The 20703-nt window shown below is 41.9% G+C and overlaps 1 protein-coding gene and 1 long non-coding RNA gene across 2 annotated transcripts in view; one reads left to right on the forward strand and one right to left on the reverse strand.

The window, feature by feature from the left end:
* Positions 1–20703, forward strand: part of LOC140481513 (piwi-like protein 4) — a 153707-nt gene that overhangs the window by 61735 nt on the left and 71269 nt on the right. Inside the window, exons 9-10 of the mRNA XM_072577831.1 lie at positions 6899–7010; positions 14089–14273. Of these exons, the coding sequence (XP_072433932.1) occupies positions 6899–7010; positions 14089–14273 (297 nt within the window). The remainder of the gene's footprint in view (positions 1–6898; positions 7011–14088; positions 14274–20703) is intronic.
* Positions 16183–18231, reverse strand: LOC140481515 (uncharacterized). Its single transcript, XR_011961545.1, has 2 exons — positions 17984–18231; positions 16183–17037 (listed from the first exon to the last, which is right to left on the reverse strand). It is a non-coding gene; the product is annotated as an uncharacterized lncRNA (long non-coding RNA).

The following is a 20703-nucleotide window of genomic DNA, read 5'->3' on the forward strand; positions in this document are numbered from 1 at the left end:
TTATGCTGAAAAGTTTTCTTTTGTTAATAAGGCATATAAAATTAAATTTGTTAACATGCATCAGTTCCACATGTCATCCATTGTGAAGTGCTAAGTAGAAACTCAAGTTTTAAATTTCCTCAGGAGACAGTATGGTGTGGGTAAAATCAGCTGATATGAGTGGTTCAGCAATGCCCATTACCTGCCTACATTCACTGGAATGTTGTTATGGTGGATAGCCCATCTGTCTTTCAGCAAGTCCTGAGCAAGTCCATGACCGCAAGATGAAACTGCTACTCAAACCTGGTGACTTGCAGCAACTTCAGGGGAGGGTGGGTTTACTTCCTGTTCTGTGCTCAATGGAAGCCCTTCCAAAAATGTGATCCCTGACCTAACATGTTTGCCAAGCATCTACAGCCATCTTATTAACTCTCCATATTTAATTGGTCCCAGTAAAACTGTTCACTTAGCTTGCTGTTCAGACTGCGGTAATCCTCCTCGTGGGGGACTAGCTGCAGTCCCAGTTGTGGCCTCAGCTTCTTTTAGTGCTACTGGACTTGGAAAACTGTCAGCCTTCAGATCGGCAGGCAGCTCACAGAGATGGGGTATGCCCTTAAATGAGGGTAAAGCAAAATCTGAGTCATCAATGGGCTTGTTCTTACCTTTCTAACTCCACATAAAGTTATAAACCATCAATGAAGAGTACTATTGTGGATGTGCAAACTGTGAATTAATACAGGACCTTATTATGAGAGTACAGAACAACCTTGGTTATCTCAACATCAATTATCCGAATTTCGGATTATCCGAACAAGATCTCAACATCACGTAAAACTTTTATTAAATTTAAATAAAAGCACAGCAAGAGCAGGTAGCCTGGGCTGGCAGCGGGAGCAGGAACAGGGTTGCCATGGGAACCCTGCTCCTGCTATTGCTGCCACCCTGGGAACCCTGATCAGTTATCCAAACAAAATACTTCCCGCCCATCTTGTTCAGATTATAATGGTTGTTCTGTAGTGAGTATGTAGACAGCAGACTAATTTAGGAAATGCAGTAGTTAACTCTGCAGTAATAGAGCTGTACAGCATGGAAACGGACCCTTCTGTCCAGTTCGTCCATGCTGACCAGATATCCTAAATTAATCTCCTTCCATTTGCCAGCATTTGGCCCATATCCCTCTAAACTCTTCCTATTCATATACCCATCCAGATGCCTTTTAATGTTGTAATTATGCCTAGCTCATTCCATATTCACAACACCCTCCACTTGAAAAAGTTGCCATTTAGGTCACTGTTAAATCTTTCTCTTCTCACCTTAAACCTATGACCTCTCGTTTTAGACTCTGCTAGCTTGGTGAAAAGACCCTGGCTATTCACCGTATCTCTGCCCCTCGTGATTTTATAAACTTCTGTAAGGCCACCCATCAGAAAGTAGCCTCAGCCTATTCAGCCTCACCTGATAGCTGAAACCCTCTAACCTTGGGAACACCGGTGTAAATCTTTTCTGATCCCTTTCAAGTTTCACAACATCCTATAGCAGGGAGACCAGAATTGAATGTAGCATTCCAAAAGTTGCCTAACCAATGTCCTGTACAACTGCAACATGATCTCAATATATTCAATACACTGACCAATAAAGGCAAGCATACCAAACTCCTTCACTATTCTGTCTAAAGTTGGTAAGGAAAACCAGGAAACTATTGACTATTGAGCCTGACATCAGTGGTGGGCAAGTTGTTGAAGAGACCCTGAGGGACAGGATTTAAATGTATTTAGAAAGGCAAGGACTGATTAGAGATAGCCAACATGGGTAATTATGTCTCACTAACCTGATTGAGTTTTTTGAAGAAGTAACTAAGAGGATTCATGAAGGCAGAGAGGTGGATGTGACGTGTACTTCAGTAAGGTGTTTGATAAGGCTCCACATGGTAGACTGATTGATTAGCAAAGTTAGATCATATGGAATATAGGGAGATATAGAACGGGTTCGAAGGTAGGAGAACATAGTGGGTGGTTAAAGGTTGCTTTTCAGACTGGAGGCCTGTGACCAGCAGTGTGCCACAAGGATCGATGTTAGGTTCACTGCTTTTTGTCACTTATATAAATGAGTTCTCAGAGTGACAGCAGAAAATTCTCAAGGGGGATGGTGAACGTTCAGTTGTTATACTGCTTGTAGGCATCAATGATATAGATTACAAGCAGGATAAGGTCCTCCACAAAGAATTTAGGGAGTTAGGAACCAAGTTAAAGAGTAGGACCTCGGAGGAAGTAATCTCAGGATTGCTACCAGTGCCACGTGCTAGTCAGCGTAGGAATGTTTGAATGCATGGCTTGAGAGATGGTGCAGGAGGGAGGGGTTTCAGATTTTTGGGACATTGGGACTAGTTCTGGGGGAGTTGGGACTATTACAAATTGGATGGTCTACACCTGGGCCAGACTGGAACCAATGTCCTTGGGGGTGCTTTTGGAAATGCTTTTGGGGAGGGTTTAAACTAACGTGGCAGGGGGATGGGAACCAAGTGAGGAGGAAGTGGAAAATAAGGAGGTAGTAACTAAAGCCTGTAAGGAACTAGATAATGAAGTCAGTGTGACTAAGGAGAAGAGTAGGTAGGAAGCAGAAGGTAAACTGGTGGTCTGAGGTACATTTGTTTTAATGCAAGAAGTATAGTAGATAAGGCAAATGAACTTAGGGCTTGGATTAGTACCTGGGAGTATGCTGTTATTGCTATTACTGAGATTTTGTTGAGGGAAGGGCATGATTGGCAACTAAATATCCAGGATATTGATGCTTCATGCAGGATAGAGTGGGAAGTAAAAGGGGTGGAGGAGTTGCATTACTGGTCAGAGAGGATATCACAGCTGTGCTGAAGGAGGTCAGTATGGCAGACTCGAACAGTGAGGCAATATGGGCAGAGGTCAGAAATATGAAGGGTACAGTTGGGATTGTACACAGGCCTACCAACAGTGAATGTGAGATAAATTACAACTATGTAGAGAGATCACAGAAAGATGTAAGAGGGTGGCAATGATAGGAAATTTTAATTTTCCCAGCATTGACTGGGATTCAGTTAGTGTTGGGAGGTCTGGATGGAGCTGAATTTGTAAGGAGCATCCAGGAAGATTTCCTAGAGTAGTATGTAAGTAGTCCAACTCGGGAAGCGGCCACACTGGACCTGGTGTGCGGAAATGAGCCCAGCAGGTGGTTGAAGTTTCAGTGAGGGATTACTTTGGGAATAGTGATCACAATTCCATACGTTTTACAATACTCATGGACAAAGTAAGAGTGGTCCTAAAGGAAGAGAACTGAATTGGGGCAAGGACAACTAAACCAAAACACGGCAGGAGCTGGGGAATGTTGATTGGGAGCATCTGCTTGAAGGGAAATCCACATTCGATATGTGGGAGGCTTTTGAAGAGAGGTTGATTAGAGTTCAGGAGAGATATGTTCATGTGAAAATGAGGGATAGAAATGGAAAATTAGGGAACCATGGATGACAGGTGAAATTGTGAGACCAGCTAAGAGGAAAGAAGATGCAACTGAAAACAGACAAAACTTTGGAAGAATATAGAGAATGTAGGACCAATCTGAAATGAGGAATTACTATGGCTAAAAGGGGTCATGAGATATCTATAGTGAACAGGGTTAAGGCCTTTTATTCATACATAAGGAGCAAGAGGGTAATAAGGGAAAGGGTTGGTCCAATCAAGGACAAAGGAGGAAAGTTATGCATGGAGTCAGAGAAAATGGGTGAGAATTTTAATGGGTTAGACATGACAGATGTCTCCACAACCACCTGATGATGGAGCAGTGCTCTGAAAGCTAGTGCTTCCAGTTAAACCTGTTGGACTTGGTGTTGTGTGATTTTTAACTTTCGTCATGACAGATGGTGAGGTTAGAGATAGATGTTTGATAACTCTAGGTCAAGTCGCCATAAGGAGGGAGGAAATATTGTGTATTCTAAAAGGAATTAAGGTGGACAGGTCCCCAGGTCTGGATGGGCTCTGTCCCAGGTTTACTGAGGGAAGCAAGAGAGAAAATAGCTGGGGCTTTAACAGATACCTTTGCAGCATCGTTGAAAATGGGGAAAATCCCACAGGACTGGAGAATTGCTAATGTTGTCCCGTTGTTTAAGAAGGGTAGGAAGGTTAATCCAGGTGTTTACAGACCAGTGAGCCTGACGTCAGTGGTAGGGAAGCTACTGGAGAACATACTAAGGGATAAGATTAGATGATTAGATTACTTACAGTGTGGAAACAGGCCCTTCGGCCCAACAAGTCCACACCGCCCCGCCGAAGCACAACCCACCCATACCCCTACATCTACCCCTTAACTAACACTACGGGCAATTTAGCATGGTCAATTCACCTGACCTGCACATCTTTGGACTGTGGGAGGAAACTGGAGCACCCGGAGGAAACCCACGCAGACATGGGGAGAACGTGCAAACTCCACACAGTCAGTCGCCTGAGGCGGGAATTGAACCCGGGTCTCCAGCGCTGTGAGGCAGCAGTGCTAACCACTGTGCCACCGTGCCGCCCATTTGGAAGAAAATGGGCTTATCAGTGATAGGCAGCATGGTTTTGTGCAGGAATGGCCATATCTTATAAACCTAATAGAATTCTTTGTAGAGGTGACAAAATTGATGAGGGAAGGGCTGTAGATGTCATATACATGGATTTTAGTAAGGCGTTTGATAAGGTTCCCCATGGTAGACTTATGAAGAAGGTGAAGTCGCATGGGGTCCAGAGTGTTCTAGCTAGATGGATAGAGAACTGGTTGGGCAACAGGATACAGAGTAGTATGGAATGGAGCTTCTCAAAATGGAGACCTGTGACTAGTAGTGTCCCACAGGGAACCGTGCTGGCACCACTGTTGTTTGTGATATGTACAAATGATTTGAAGGAAGGTGTAGGTTACCTCATTAGCAAGTTTGCAGATGACACTAAGATTGGTGGAGTAGCAGATAGTGAAGGGGATTGTCAGAGAATACAGCAGAATAGAGAAAGATTGCTGAGTTGGGCGCAGAAATGGCATATGGAGTTCAATCAGGACAAATGCAAGGTAATGTATTTTGGAAGGTGCAATTCCGGAGTGAATTATACAGTAAATAGATGTACAGAGACATCTGGGTGTTTAGGTCCATTGTTCCCTGAAGATGGGAACACAGATCAGTGGAGTGGTGAAGAAGACATACGGCATGCTTTCCATCATTGGATACTACAGTATACTACATTGGCTTCTACAGTAATACGTTTAGGCTTCTTAATACCACTAACACTACCACTTTTCATTTTTGTGGGAGCCATAATGAGGGTTAATTTAATGCAAAAAACAAAAAAAAGCATAAGAATGTTTGGATGCGCATGCACCAAAGACGAACTGAATGAGATCACGCGGGGCCCGAGAGCTTTTGCGTTCAAAGCGCGTGTAGAAAAGCAGAACAATGACAATGAAACCACGGGCTTTTTGCGTTCGTACCTTCATTCGTATCTTGAATTTCGTACGTACTTTGAAGCAAAATTTTACTTACAATCCTGTTCGTAAATCGATTTGTTCGTGAACGGGGTCGTTCGTATGTCGAGGCGCTACTCTATATTGTATACACAGAAGATGGCCAAAAGATCCATTTATATCAGTGTTGACTCTTTGAAAGTGCAATCCAATGTGTACCACTTGTCCATCCTTCCACTATGACCAATGACAACAGACCAGATTTCTCCAACAACAGTCAGTTTGGAACAAAAGCAAGCAAGTACAAAAGAGATGGCTATCAGCTCATTCTGTCAGAGGTCCTGCCCGAGTTTCCACTCTTTCCAATCATCGCAAGGATGGGGGACAGTATGGAACACAAAACTCCCCTGTGCCAATTAAACTCATCACAAGCTCGTTAAAAGTTCGTCTCTGGCAACTTTGCAAATTTTCCTGGAACAGTCAGAGTTTAGTAACCTGTCAATTTCAGAGGTCACATAGGGATGAACCATGGAGGTGTTTGAAAAATCAAATATAAAAGCTTTTCAGGGTTTATCCCTTTCAAGTTAAATTTGTAGCAGTATATCATAAATCAGGACAAGACACAGAGTTAGGAGCTCAGTCATTTCAGGGGATTCTCACCCTTTTACAATCAATGAGAGGACATCAGAGCAGTCGGCAAGGAGGCTTGGACTCCGTCACAGCAGCAGGAAAGTTGAAGCTGGAAGTAAATGTCGTACTTAAGAAATTCAGATCATTAGAGCTGCGGAACAGTAGCTCACACAGGAAAGAAAGAGCACGTGACATTAGAAGGCCAGAGGAGAAGGACAAAGGGCATGAACAAAGACGAGCCCCAAACTGATTTCAGGGGCAAAGAGCTATGAATAACTGAGAACTAGTGGTGAAGGCTGTTGCAACACTCTAGGAAGATGATCATAGATGTCTGTACTCTTGCCAGCTTTGAGCCTGTGCTTTTTCTCACAGACAGTTGCACACTGGTACATCATCTAGATGACAAATGTTGCCTTGACTCAGGATAAGGTGGTCTCTACCTGACACCCTCCAGGAAAAGTTTATTCTTGCTATTCCCTCACTCATGACAGGCCTGTAGCACCCCTGTGCCAACTCAGGTTCCTGTGGTGTAGTATCACACTACTACAAATATTCTTCCTGAGGACACACAATAATTTCTGTCATGGCTGCCTTGGGTGTCTGAAAACTTCCTCCATTCCTGTCTCAATAAGCTGTAATTGGATAAGATATGCAACTCCGATCAATTATGGGTTTCTCTTTGGGAAAATATGAACCTATGTTCTCCTGGAGTTACATTGCTGAAATTAAAACAAGCTGATTCCTATTTCCCATCTACAAGGTTTAAATCCTCCTTCTGTGTCTCTTTACTGGCAGACATACAATAAAAGCATAACATTTTGACAATGCATTTTTACAGAAATAAAGTAGCACGGACTGAGTTGGAAGGTTGGGGATTACACCTTGATGAGCAGATCTCATTGGTAGGCCGTGTCCTTCCTCCTGAGAAAATTCATATGTTTGATCATTCAGTAAGTATTCATCTTGTGTTAACATCATGAAGTTTTTAGAAGCAAAATCTTTTTAAGTTGTGCATTTAAACTAGAACTTTAGTGGACTATTCAATTTATATAAAATGTAATATTGCATGTAACAATCATGTTTTACTTTGAAAGTCTGTTGTCTTTAATACCGTGTTTTCATTTTACATCAAAGCATTAAGACAAGAGAGTTGAAATTACCATTTGAGATATTATCTGATGATTGCTTTTGATATCCAGCTTAAATTCCTTGCTGCATTATTACAGTCGGTATTGCTACAATGTTGGCTGTGATTGAGCGACCATGAGTCCAAAATTGGCATTCTAAATTGACCCACAGCTGGACATGTTGGGGCCGACAGAAAATTGGCCAAATTAAACAGTAGCCAGCAGCTCTTGGCTGCAGAGAACAGTGGAAACCAAGGTCAAAGAGGTTGTGTATTGGAGAAGTGTCGAGCAAACTTTCTGATGCCATGACTGTCTGAGGATGTGCACTTTACATCTCCCCACATTGCAATATTTGGGAAATCCTAACATGGTGTTTTCTTTTCCTTTATTCTTTCATGGGATGAGGGTGTGCTGGCCCAGCAGCATTTATTGCCTATCCCTAATTGCCCGGAAGACAATTAGGAGTCAACCACATTGCTGTGGGTCTGGAGTTGCATGTAAGTCAGACCAGGTTAGGATGGCTGTTTCCTTCCTTACGGACGTTAGTGAACCAGATGGGTTTTTCTTGACCGTGATGATGGATTCATGATCATCATTAGACACTTGATTCCAGATTTTTTAAATTGAATTCAAATTCCACCACCTGCTGTGACAGGATTCGAACCCAGATCCCCCAAAACATTATCTGAGTTTCTGGGATTATCAGTCCAGCAGTAATAGCACTGGGAATAAGAATATTTTGTTAATAAAGTCAAAATGAATTGCAAACTGAATTCTGTGTCCCCTTAGTTTAGATCAGAGTGGTGCTGGAAAAGCACAGCAGGTCAGGCAGCATCCAAGGAGCAGGAAAATCGACGTTTCGGGGAAGAGCCCTTCATCAGGAATAGAAGCAGGAAGCCTTCAGGGTGGAGAGAAGGTGGGGCTAGGGAAAGGTAGTAAAGAGTACAATAGGTGAATGGGGGTGGGGATGGAGGTGGTTGGTCAGAGAGAAGGGTGGGGGAAGGTAGCAAAAAGTACAGTGGGTGAGTGGGGGTGGGGATGGAGGTGATAAGTTAGAGGGGAGGTTGGAGCGGATAGATGGGAAGGGAGATTGGCAGGTCATGGAGACAGTGCTGGGCTGAAAGGTTGGAACTGAGGTAAGGTGGGGGGGAGGGAAAATGAGGAAACTGGTGAAATCCACATTGATGCCTTAGGGTTGAAGTATTCTGAGGCGGAAGATGAGGCATTCTTCCTCAAGGTGTCGGTGGTGAGGGAGCAGCGGTGGAGGAGGCCCAGGACCTGCATGTCCTCGGCTGAGTGGGAGGGGGAATTGAAATGTTGGACCACAATGGGGTTGATTGGTGCTGATGTCCCAGAGATGTTCCCTGAAGCACTCTGCGAGGTGGTGTCCAGTCTCCCCAATGTAGAGGAGACCGCATCAGGAGCAATGGATACAATAAATGACATTGGTGGATGTGCAGATGAAACTTTGATGGATGTGGAAGGCTCCTTTGGGGCCTTGGATGGTGGTGAGGGAGGAGGTATGGGTGCAGGTTTTGCAATTCCTGCAGTGGCAGGGTAGGGTGCCAGGACGGGAGGGTGGTTTGTTGGGGGGTGTGGACATGACTAGGTAGTCACAGATGGAATGGTCTTTGTGGAAAGGGTGGGGAGGGAAATATATCTCTGGTGGTGGGGTCTGTTTGGAGATGGCGGAAATGTTGGTAGATGATATGGTTAATGCGAAGGTTGGTAGGGTGGAAAGTGAGGACTGGGGGGGTTCTGTCCTTGTTACGGTTGGAGGGGTGAGGTTTGAGGGCGGAGGTGAGGGGTTTTGGATGAGATGTGTTGGAGGGCATCTTCAACCACATGAGAAGGGAAACTGTGATCTCTAAAGAAAGAGGCCATTTGGTGTGTCCTGTGGTGGAACTGGTCCTCCTGGGAGCAGATACAGCGGAGGCGGAGGATTGGGAATACGGGATGACATTTTTGCAGGAGATAAAGTGGGAAGAGGTGTAATCTAGGTAGCTGTGGGAGTCGGTGGGTTTGTATAAAAAATGTCAGTGTCAAGTCGATTGTCATTAATGGAGATGGAGAGTTCCAGGAAGGGGAGGGAGGTGTCAGAGACGGTCCAGGTGAATTTAAGGTCGGGGTGGAATGTGTTGGTGAAGTTGAACTACTCAACTTCCTCATGGGAGCATGAGGTGGCACCAATGCAGTCATCGGTGTAGCGGAGGAAGAGGTGGGTAGTGGTGCCGGTGTCACTACGGAACATGGACTGTTCTACCTAGCCGACAAAGAGACAGGAATAGCTGGGCCCCATACGGGTGTCCATGGCTACCCCTTTAGGTCTGGACTGACAAGAGCACTTGGGTAAATAATTTTTAAATTGATCAGTGTTCAAAGCATGGTCAGATTACTCAAGCAATGTGTAAATTGGAATAGAGATATGAAATTCAGATGAGTTAGCACATGGTTTAAGAGCCATTGCGGGAAAGAGAGTTTTCTTTTCATGGGCCACTGGTACAAATGCTGAGTCGGGTAGGAGCTGTGCAAATGGGATGTGCTCCATCTGAACCAGAAAGGAAAACTGAAAATGTTGGAGGAACTCAGCAAGTCTGACAGCATCTGTGGAAAGAGAAACAGAGTCTCATATGACTCCTCCAGAACTGAACCAGCTGAATCAGAATAGGACAAGTGTCCAGCTGGAAAGGATGCATGGGAAGGAGGTAAATCTAGAGTGTAGGTTTGCTCGCTGAGCTGCAGGTTTGATATCCAGACGTTTCATTACCTGGCTAGGTAACATCATCAGTGGCGACCTCCAAGTGAAGCGAAGCTGTTGTCGCCTGCTTTCTATTTATATCTTTCTCCTGGATGGGGTTCCTGGGGTTTGTGGTGATGTCATTTCCTGTTCGTTTTCTGAGGGGCTGATAGATGGCATCTAGATCTATGTGTTTGTTTATGGTGTTGTGGGTTGGAGTGCCAGGCCTCTAGGAATTCTCTGGCATGTCTTTGCTTAGCCTGTCCCAGGATAGATGTGTTGTCCCAGTCGAAATGGTGCTTTTTTTCATCCGTGTGTAGGGCTATGAGGGAGACATGCCAGAGAATTGGAGGTTGCCACTGATGATGTTACCTAGCCAGGTAATGATATCAAACCTACAGCTCAGCGAGCAAACCTACACCCTAAACCTCAACCTGAGCTACAAACCTTCACAAACCTTGCAAGGAGGTAAATCTTTTAAACAAGTAGGATGGGGGAAGAGATCTACAAAAAATTAAGCAATGAACAAAATAGAAAAAGAGATCATAGAGCAGGTTAAAAGGAAAATGTAAATGGCCAGTGAATAAATACTCTCAGAATGGGAGTGTAAAATTGTGGTTAAAAGTAAAACAGTCCTTGCAGTTTCTGGATCCCATTGACTTGGGGACCCAAGGACCAGGTTATCAAATGTCCCTCTCTTGGGAAAGCTAGATGCCGTCTCATGCTACATCTCTATACTGAGGGTGTAAACAACATATCCAACTCTGCTATTCAAGATTTCATTGCTCCCACCCAGAAGGATCCGATACATTGATAACCCTTCCTCTCTCTGATACAAAGCTCCATGTTCGGTTGGAGAGAATGACCTTTGTTGCCCACTCCCTGTTGAAGAATGGGTGGAATGGGATTAGTCCTCTCAAGACATAAAAAATGGGAAGAGTTTTCTGTGGACGTTCTCTTTTCCTTCCCCCTCTTTCTCGCCGTTTATTCCATTTGTTAATTATTTTGAAGAGGCAGAGACACTGCAACCATAGCTCCTATAGCTTATGTGTATTTGTGTCACTAAATGTTGTTGCCTTTCTAATATATGCTGCACCTCTTCAAAACACAATCCACAGAATTTCTAATAACTTTGCCGAAGCATAAATAAGCCAAAAGGGCCACATGTGCAAGTTAGTAGTTAGCATTTTAAATAAAACTGTTCTGGGAGGATTCTGATACTATTGAATGTCTGTTCATCTGAAAATGATTAACACACACAATCCGTGTGCATCCACAGACCAGGTCAATGAAACAAATGGACCAAAGTGGACATGTATGTGTGGAGCTGAAGGTGGGCAAAGTCCTCCATGAATATTTCTCCTCAGTGTGTATCATGGAGAAAGACATGAAGACTTGCGAAGTTGGGGAGGTTAGTGGTGATATCTTGGGCGTAGACTATATCATAGTTGAGGAGGTTTTGGATGTATTAGAATGTATGAAGTTGGATAATCTCCAGGTCATGACCAGATGTATCTAAGAACCCTGCAAGAGGCAAGAGAAGAAATTACAGGGACCCCTGGTTGATATTTTTGTATCATTGCAATAGGCGAGATTCTGGAAGACTGGAGGGTGGCGAATGTTGTGCCATTATTCAAGAAGAGTTGCAAAGAAAAACCTGGGAACTATAGACCAGTAAGCTTAACAACTGTGGTAGGTAAGTTCCTTGAGAAGATTCTGAGGGATAAGCTATACATACATTTGGAAAGATGGGGTTTGATTAGTAGTTAGCATGACTTTGTGCTTGAGAGATCATGCCTCACAAATTTGTTCTTTGATGAAGTGACCAGGAAGGTTGATGAGGCCAGGTAGATGTAGTCAATATGGATTTCAGTAAGGCCATTGATAAGGTTCCATTTGGTAAGCTACTCTGGAAGGTTAGATCGTATGGAGTGCAGGGGAGGCTGGCAAATTGGATGCACAATTGGTTTGATGGTAGGAAGCAGGGAGTAATAGTGGAAGGATGCTTGTTAGACGGGAGGTCTGTGACTAGTGGTGTACCTCTGGTCAGTGCTGAGCCTATTGTTATTTGTTATCTATATCAATGCTTTGGATGAGAATGTCCAAGGCATGATTATTAAGTTTGCAGATGACACTAAAATAGGCAGTTTCGTGGACAGCGAGGAAGGTTGTCAGAAATTGCAGCTGGACCTTGATCAGCTGGGGAGGTGGGCTGAGAAATGGCAAATAGAGTTTAATATAGATAAGAATGAGGTCTTAAGTTTTGGAAAGTTAAATCAAGGCTGGAGATTTATGGTGAATGGTAGGGCCTTAAAGAGTGTAGTGGAGCAGAGGGACCTTGGAGTTCAGTTGCATGATTCTCTGAAAGTAAAGTCATAGATAGACATGGCAGTGAAGAAGGCTTTTGGCACACTGGCTTTCATTAATCAGGGCATTGAGTATCGAAGTTGGAAAGTTGTGTTGCAGTTGTACAGGATGTTGGTGAGGCCGCTCTTGGAGTACAATGTTCAGTTTTGGTCACTTCGCTATAGGAAGGATGTTTTCAAACTAGAAATAGTTCAGAAGAAATTTACAAGGATGTTGCCAGGACTCAAGGGACTGCGTTATAGGAAAAAGTTGGCCAAACTAGGACTTTTTCTGTAGAGCATAGGAGACTGAGTGGGGAACTTATAGAAGTGTATAAGGTCATGAGAGGGATGGATAGGGTGCATGCATTCAGTCTTTTTCCTAGGATTGGGGAATTGAGGACATCAATTTCAGGTTAGAAGGGAAAGACTAAAAGAGAACCTGAGGGGCAGAGGGTGGTGCACATATGGAATAAGCCGCCTGTAGAAGTGGTTGAGGCAGGCACATTAACAACATTTAAAAGGCATTTGGACAAATACATGGATAGGAAAGGTTTAGAAAGGCCAAGTGCAGGGAAATGGGATTAGTGTGGATGGACATTTTGGTTGGCATGGACCAGTTTCGGCTGAAGGGCCTGTCTCCAAGCTGTAGGCCTTTATGACTCTAAGTACCAAATCAAATGGGACATGATGATAAGAGCTCTATTGCCTACCTAGTACATTTATATATCGCACACATGATATAACAGCATGGGACCCATGCAGGCTGTTCAGATAACAGCCTGCCATTTTAGATCTTCACAACACCAATAGCACTACCAAGCTTAATTTTGTCAGCAAAGACTACTAACCCTGATGCAGAAGTGCATAACTAGAGGTCTTCAATGTAAGTCCAGTCTTTACTCAGAGTTTTGAAAATGTGCAAGTCATTACAATGAGTTCTACTTAAAGTTAATTTACTTAATACTGTTTTTCATTTTAATGTTGTAAATACATTAGTATCAGTATCACTACTTAATATTGTGAGTTTCACATTAATGTCCATTTGCAGAATTCCTGTTCTGTGGTCTGCCTGCTCAGATGACCTCTTGCTCCAATGCATCCATTGTAGCCCTCCATTCCTCTATAACCCTTTGTCTCCTGCCCTGGCTCCTGGCCTTGACATCCCTCACAGCACACCCCAGCGTCACCTACCCCATGGCCTCATTCCTTATTCTTGCTGCTTCTCTAGGCCTGGCTACTTGAACCTTGCCTCTCCCCCAGTCCAGGTCTTGCTTCCTGTCCTTGCTCCTTATCCTATCCAATGTTAACCTTATCTCTCGCCCTCACTTATGCTGTAACTATTGTAATTTTTTTTACTATATATTTGATGAGGCATTTTCTTTTGTTGTCAGCTATTCTTGCTGGAATAGACACTGTTGCACATGATTGGTACACTGTTTTCTGAGTGAGAAATGTCCCAAGGAACTCTAGTATCAACATTAATTCCTATTGGAGCACCTGACTCACCTAAATTTGTTTCAATGACTCAAGAGCACACGACAACTTTAAGTGTGAACTTACTGTATCATAACATGGAGCTTAGGTGAATGATATAGATGCTTCCATTAAAAAAAACAAACGTACAGGGTGCAAGGAATTGACATTATTGCTAATAGAGTTAAGTAAAGAAAACAGAAAAGGCTCAAATGGATCATCAATACTTACATGAGTTGGTTCGACTAAATGGCTGTCCATGTGCTGCATATTCATGCAATTTTAAGAAAAGGTATTAAATATTTAATAAAAACAATTTGTCCTTATTGTTCCCCATTTGCAGTGTCAGCCAGTTTCACCAGTAGACTGGTCTAAAGATATTCGAAAATCAAGGATTATTGGCAGTGGGCCACTCCAAGACTGGCTGATGGTTTTTAGTCACAGAAATTATGAAATTGCTGGTCAGCTTTTGGCATGTCTTAAGAAAGTCGGACCACCAATGGGCTTTTTGATTGACAATCCAAAAATGTAAGTCTAGACTAAAAGTAAATGTTATACTGTTAACTTTGAAACTATTTATTGCTTTTCACGAGTGAAGAATAATCCCTTTGGGAACAAAATGTCACATATTGGGAAATATTTTCAACAGTAGGACACAAGTTTCAGATTTTGTCAGTTAACACATTCATTTATTATTCAAGGTTATCAATGGTTTTTTTACCCTGCAGTAAATGCTAGCCTGCCTGAGGGTATGGTTAGCTCAGTAAACTGGACAGACTGCTTGTGATGCACAAGGCATGGGTTCAATCCCTGCACTAGCTTAGGTTACTATAAAAGAATTGCCCTCTCCTGTTGTCTGAGGCATGGTGACCCTCAGGTTAAGCCACTGCCAGTTCTCTGTCTCTAATGAGAGAACAGTAGGATGATGGAGACATTACCTTATTACTAATTTGAGTTCTGATATCCTGGAGGCATAGAATAAAATATCAGAGACAGGCATCAAGTCAAAATCTGGAAGTGTTGGTGTTTATGTTCCACTTTAGCCTCCTTATCTTTCCAAATTTAACCTTTATTGCCTGATTTCAAGCCCTCTGTCTTCTATTATCAGGATAAAGAACAAAGAATATTACAGTGCAGGAACAGGCCCTTTGGCCATCTAGCCTCCGCTGATCCTTATCCTCTATCTAAATCTGCTGTCAATTTTCTAAGGATCTGTATCCCTTTGCTCCCTACCCATTCATGTATCTGTCTAAATACATCTTAAACGACGCTATCACTCCTGATCCTACCACCTTCACTGGCAACGCATTCCAGGCACCCACCACCCTCTGCATTAAGAAGTTTCCATGCACATCTCTCCTAAACTTTTCCCCTCTCACTTTGAACTTATGACCCCTAATAATTGAGAACCCTATACTGGGGAAAAAAGTTTCTTGCTATTCACCCTGTCTACACCTCTCATAATTTTGTAGGCCTCAATTAGGTGCCCCCTCAACCGCCTTCTTTTCAATGAAAATAATCTAAACCTACTCAATCTCTCCTCTTAGCTAGCACCTCCATACCAGGCAACATCCTGGTGAACCTCCTCTGCACACTCTCCAAAGCATCCACATCCATTGCATAATGTGGTGACCAGACCACAGTATTCCAAATGTGGCCAAACCAAAGTCTTATATCACTGTAACATGACCTGCCAACCCCCTCCGATGAAGGAAAGCATGCCGTATGCCTTCTTGATGACTCTACTAATCTGTGTTGCCACCTTCAGGGAACAGTGGACCTGAACACCCAGATTTCTCGATTTTAAAAGAATACTACAAAATGGCCTGTTAACCATGCTGCTGAATGTACTGCTGATTTGCAGAATTAACTTGCAGTTCAAAGATAAGAGGACAATAGAGTTTTCATAAGATGAATACTGACACATTAATTGACCATTGTAACTCACCCTTGAACAAATACATGGCATGACAATTTACGTAAATTAGCTATCCTTCTTAAAGAAAATATCATTGGATTAACTTGCTGTAAATCATGCTATTAATCAATTATTGTATGTGATTGGTCTTTTTTGTATGCACATTTTAGCTAAATCAGAAGCAATTATGTATTTCCTTCAACCAAAAGAGAAAATGTTGGAAAATCTTAGCAGGTCTGGCAGCATCTGTAAGGAGAGAAAAAAGCTGATGTTTCAAGTCTAACTGACCCTTTGTCAAAGCTATTCCTTCACATTTCCTTCACATAGTTTCATTCTTGTATGCACATTTTAGCTAACTCAGCTCTTTGCTGAAACAATTATACACTGGTGTAGGTTAGTTCATTTACCTTGCATAAGCAATTATTGTTGCAGAAATAACACTACTTTACCTATATCCATGATTTGGAGATGCTGGTGTTGGACTGGGGTGTACAAAGTTAAAAATCACACAACACCAGGTTATAGTCCAACAGGTTTAATTGGAAGCACACTAACTTTCGGAGCGAAGCTCCTTCATCAGGTGATAGTGGAGGGCTCGATCCTAACACACAAATTTATAGCAAAAATTTGCAGTGTGATGTAACTGAAATTATACATTGAAAAATTGATTGATTGTTAAGCCTTTCATCTGTTAGAATACAGTGATGGTTTCACTTCTTTCATGTGTAAATCACAAAACCTTTTTTTTAAAAAGTTGCATTCTCGGGTTAGCTGTTAACAATAGTGATAGCTAGACAATATGTTGAAGGTGTTAGCCCCCTGTGTTCTCTGTCTATGCCATGATGTTTAGATTGATTCTAATCTAAAAAGTGAGATAACGGAGTTCTACATAAATTCATGAAGTTTTTGAGCAAAGTACAATGTAACCCTGCAAGTACAAATTCACCCCACAAAATATATGTGTGCATGTGTGTCTTTGTGTGTGTGTGTAGTGAGTGCAGAGTGTCTTAAGTCTGTGAGGGGGTGTATGTATGTGTGCGTGTCTGTGTGTATAGGAGTGCCTGTGTGTGTGTATAGTGCAATGGTGATCACCTGTAATGCGACATTATCCCAAGGTCACAGTTGAGGCCCTCCCTATGGGTACTGAACTTGGCTATTAGCCTCTGCTTGGCCACTTTTCTCTGCAGCCTGTCCCGAAGTCCACCTTGGAGGATGGTCACCTGAAGGTCCAAGGCTGAATGTCCTGGACCACTGAAGTGTTCCCCATTTGGGAGGGAACTCTCCTGTATGTTGAATGTTGTGCGGTGCCCATTCACCCGTTGTCGTAGCCTTTGCTCGGTTTCCCCAATATACCAGGCCTCTGTGCATCCTTGCCTGCAACGTATAAGATAGACAACGTTGACTGAGTCACATGAGTACCTGCCATGTACAAGGTGGGAGGTGTCCCACATCAAAGTTTTTTTTAATTTAAAAAAAATGAAAAAAAACGAAGTTCAAACCATCTGAGTTTTTTTAAACGAAAAAGATGCGAAGTTCAATCAATCAGAGTTTTTTTTAAATGAAGAAAACAAAGTTCAAATGATCACAATTTTTTTAAAAACCAAGTTCAAACAATCGGAGTTTTTTTTTAAAATGACACGAAGTCAAAGCACTCGGAATTTTTTTTAAAACCCGAAAAATAACGAAGTTCAAATGAAACGAACTCAAAAAAAAACAAAGTTAACGCAATTGGAGTATTTTTTAAAAGCCGAAAATAAACGAAGATAAAATGACACAAACCCGAAAAAACAAAGTCAAAGCAATCGGAGTTTCCGAAAAAAAAACGAAGTTCAAACGATCAGAGTCACAAACCCGAAAAAATGAAGCTAAAGCAATCGGAGTTTTTTTTTAAAACCCGAAAAGTAACTAAGTTAACACAACTCGAACCCGAAAATAAATGAAGTTTAAGCGATCGAAGTTTTTTTAAAATAAAACACCGGAAAATAACAAATCTCTGAAGATCGATTTTTTTTACTTCTGAAATCAACAAAGTTTGGGAGGAAGAATTTTTTTTAAAAAACCAAAAATTAACAAAGCTTGAGAATTCAGATTTCGACCCTCCCCTCAGAGTTCAGCAATTTTCGAAGACCACAGTCCATAAGTACCAAAGCGCACTCAACTTCAATTAATCTCTCCCCCCTTTTTAAACATTTAACAAGTCCCGTAGACTCAACCATTGCTAAAACCGATCCTTTCAGGCTGGACTGGAAAATAAACAGCGAGGGGTCATATCAGGCACGACTTGAATGAGAGGAAAACCAAATGTTCTGAAAATACTCACGTCTGGCCAGCTGAATTCCTCAACACTCAATAGTGAAGGACATTTAACTCTTACACCGCTGTTCACAATCTGTCCGAGCCGAAACGTGTCACGGCACCAAAATGAAGATCTGTGTCCCCTCAAGAGGGGCCTCTTGGTTCAAGATCGGTCAAAGGAATTGACAAATGCGGTCTATTCAAAAAGCAAGGTTCATTAGTTTATTGAATTAAGGTACCTTGCTGCAATTCTATACAGCAACAGAGAGATTGAAGCTTCTGTGTTCTGTGATGAAGTTGCACAATTACATTTGAAAATTACACATTATTTGTATGTTTTTTTTAAGAAATAGTACAGCCTTAATTACAAAAAAGACCAATCACATATAATAAGGTGACATGATTTACAGCAAGTTAATCCAATGATATTTTCTTTAAGAAGGATAGCTAATTTATGTAAATTGTCATGCCATGTATTAGTCCAAGGTTAGTTCAAATAGTCAATTAATGTGTCAGTATTCATCTTATGAAAACTCTATTGTCCTCTTATCTTTGAACTGCAAGTTAATTCTGCAAATCAGCAGTATGGTTTACAGGCCATTTTGTAGTATTCTTTTAAATTGAGAAACCATTTTGTTGAAATAAAAATCTAAATATTTTGTTGCCTAAATTCTGATTTTAGATCCTCACCCTCATCAATCAACTTTGTCACCTCTTCAAAAAATTCTATTAGGTTTGTAAGACATGACCTTCCCTGCACAAAACCATGCTGCCAAAACCATATGCCAAAACCATAAACCCATTTTCTTCCAAACGGATATATATCCTATCCCTTAGTATCTTCTCCAGTAGCTTCCCTACCACTGATGTCATGTTCACAGGTCTGTAATTACCTGGTTTATTCCTGCTACCTTTCTTAAACAATAGTGTGACATGAATCTAAGGTCCCAGTTGAGACCAACCAGGACCTTGGGTGCATGTCACACCACAGGTGACCCCACCACACTAGACACACACACACTCTCTCTCTCTTTCTCTGTCTCTCACATAGATCCCGCACACCCACATCCACATGCATGTACACACATAAGTTTGTGGGGTGAATTTGTACTTGCAGAATTACATTGTATTTTGCTCAAAAACTGCATGAATCCGTGTAAGACTCTGTAAATCTCTTTTGAAGATTAGAATGAGTCTGAACATTGGGGCATAGACAGCTTCACACAGGGCACCTCACACCTTCAGTGCATTATCTGGGCCAACATGGCACCTATTGTTAAAGTTCACTTGAGAACCTAACATTAAGGAAGTTCTGGAATTTACATGTGAAAGAACTGAAACTAACTTGCCCGTTCTAAAAGATGAGAGGCTTAACAAACAATCCAGGTCTTCAAATATAATTTCAGTTACATCACACTATGAACTTCTGCTATTCATTCTGTGTCCTACGATCTTATACTCCACAAACACTTGATGAAGGAGCAGCACTCAAAGCTCGTGCTCCCAAATAAACCTGTTGGACTATAACCTAGTGTTGTATGATTTTTAACCATCTCCAGATGAGCAGATATCCCTTGCCTGACATCATCCTTGTGAATCATTTTCATACCACAGTTCTCCAGATATGGCCTAACCAATGTTTAATGCAAATTTAGGTTCTTCATTTTCCACTTTTTGTTCACTTCTATTGCTAAACTTAATCCATTTATATTCCACGATCCCTTTGCATCTCTATCTAATTTAGATATTCATTTTCTAAATAATTTGCGATCTCTATTTTGTTCTTGCCAAAATGTAGTATTTGTATTGAAATTAATTTGTAAATTTTAAAATTTGATGTTCAGTAACACTTTCTTAAGTTGTTGCAAATGTTCTTCGCAACTTCCTTAAAATGGTATCACTGACAGATGTAGGAATTAGTCAGAACTTTCTGGTATTTTTGGCAGGTTTTTTTTCTTGTAATATTCCAGACAGTCTGTCAAGATCCATGTTGACCTTTCTTTTGGAATGTTTAATTCTGCAGCTCACTAAGTAAACAATTGGCCTGTATGGCACCCACCTTGTAGAAACTTTCAGCAGGCATAGGGGAAGTACTGATTGCTGCTGGAATTTTTCAATGTTCGCATCGCTGGTGCCAAATTAAAATCCCAGCTCCACAGCATTTCAGGAATTTCATCATTCTTTACAGTGTTCTGTTCATCTGTCCTGGAGGATTTGGTGCAGAAAGGGAAGTTAGCTCCTTACTTTGCTTACAGTGAATTTGAGATGCTCATATTTTCTCTCCAGATACCCTAGGGTCACTGGACCTGAAACGTTAACTCTTTTCTCTTCACATTTGCTGCTCAACCTGTTGAGTTTTTCCAGCAATTGATGTTTTTGTTTCAGAGACTTTCACCTCCATGAGTACTCTTTCTGGATTCAACTGATTCAAGTATTACAAGGTAATGTACAAAATATGTGTTAGGGCCTGGCCTACATACAATATTGCACACTTACACCTTGTGAATGAAAGCAAGGAGTCAGAGATGACTCCACACATCTGCAGGCAATGACTCATCCTATGTTTCAGCTTTCAAGGGGAGTGCATTGTTAGGTTAGGACATGTCTAATACGAAGTTACCTCTACTCTCCCTCAATGCAGTGAGCTGCTGAAAGAAGCTACACACAGTGCTGTCTTTCTCAGGTTAAATGCTGTCCTGCAAGGTACTCAAGCATTTCAGGACAGTTTACCAATCCACACAAACT

The sequence above is a fragment of the Chiloscyllium punctatum genome, chromosome 9 (genome assembly GCF_047496795.1).
Source record: "Chiloscyllium punctatum isolate Juve2018m chromosome 9, sChiPun1.3, whole genome shotgun sequence".
Classification (NCBI taxonomy): Eukaryota; Metazoa; Chordata; class Chondrichthyes; order Orectolobiformes; family Hemiscylliidae; genus Chiloscyllium; species Chiloscyllium punctatum.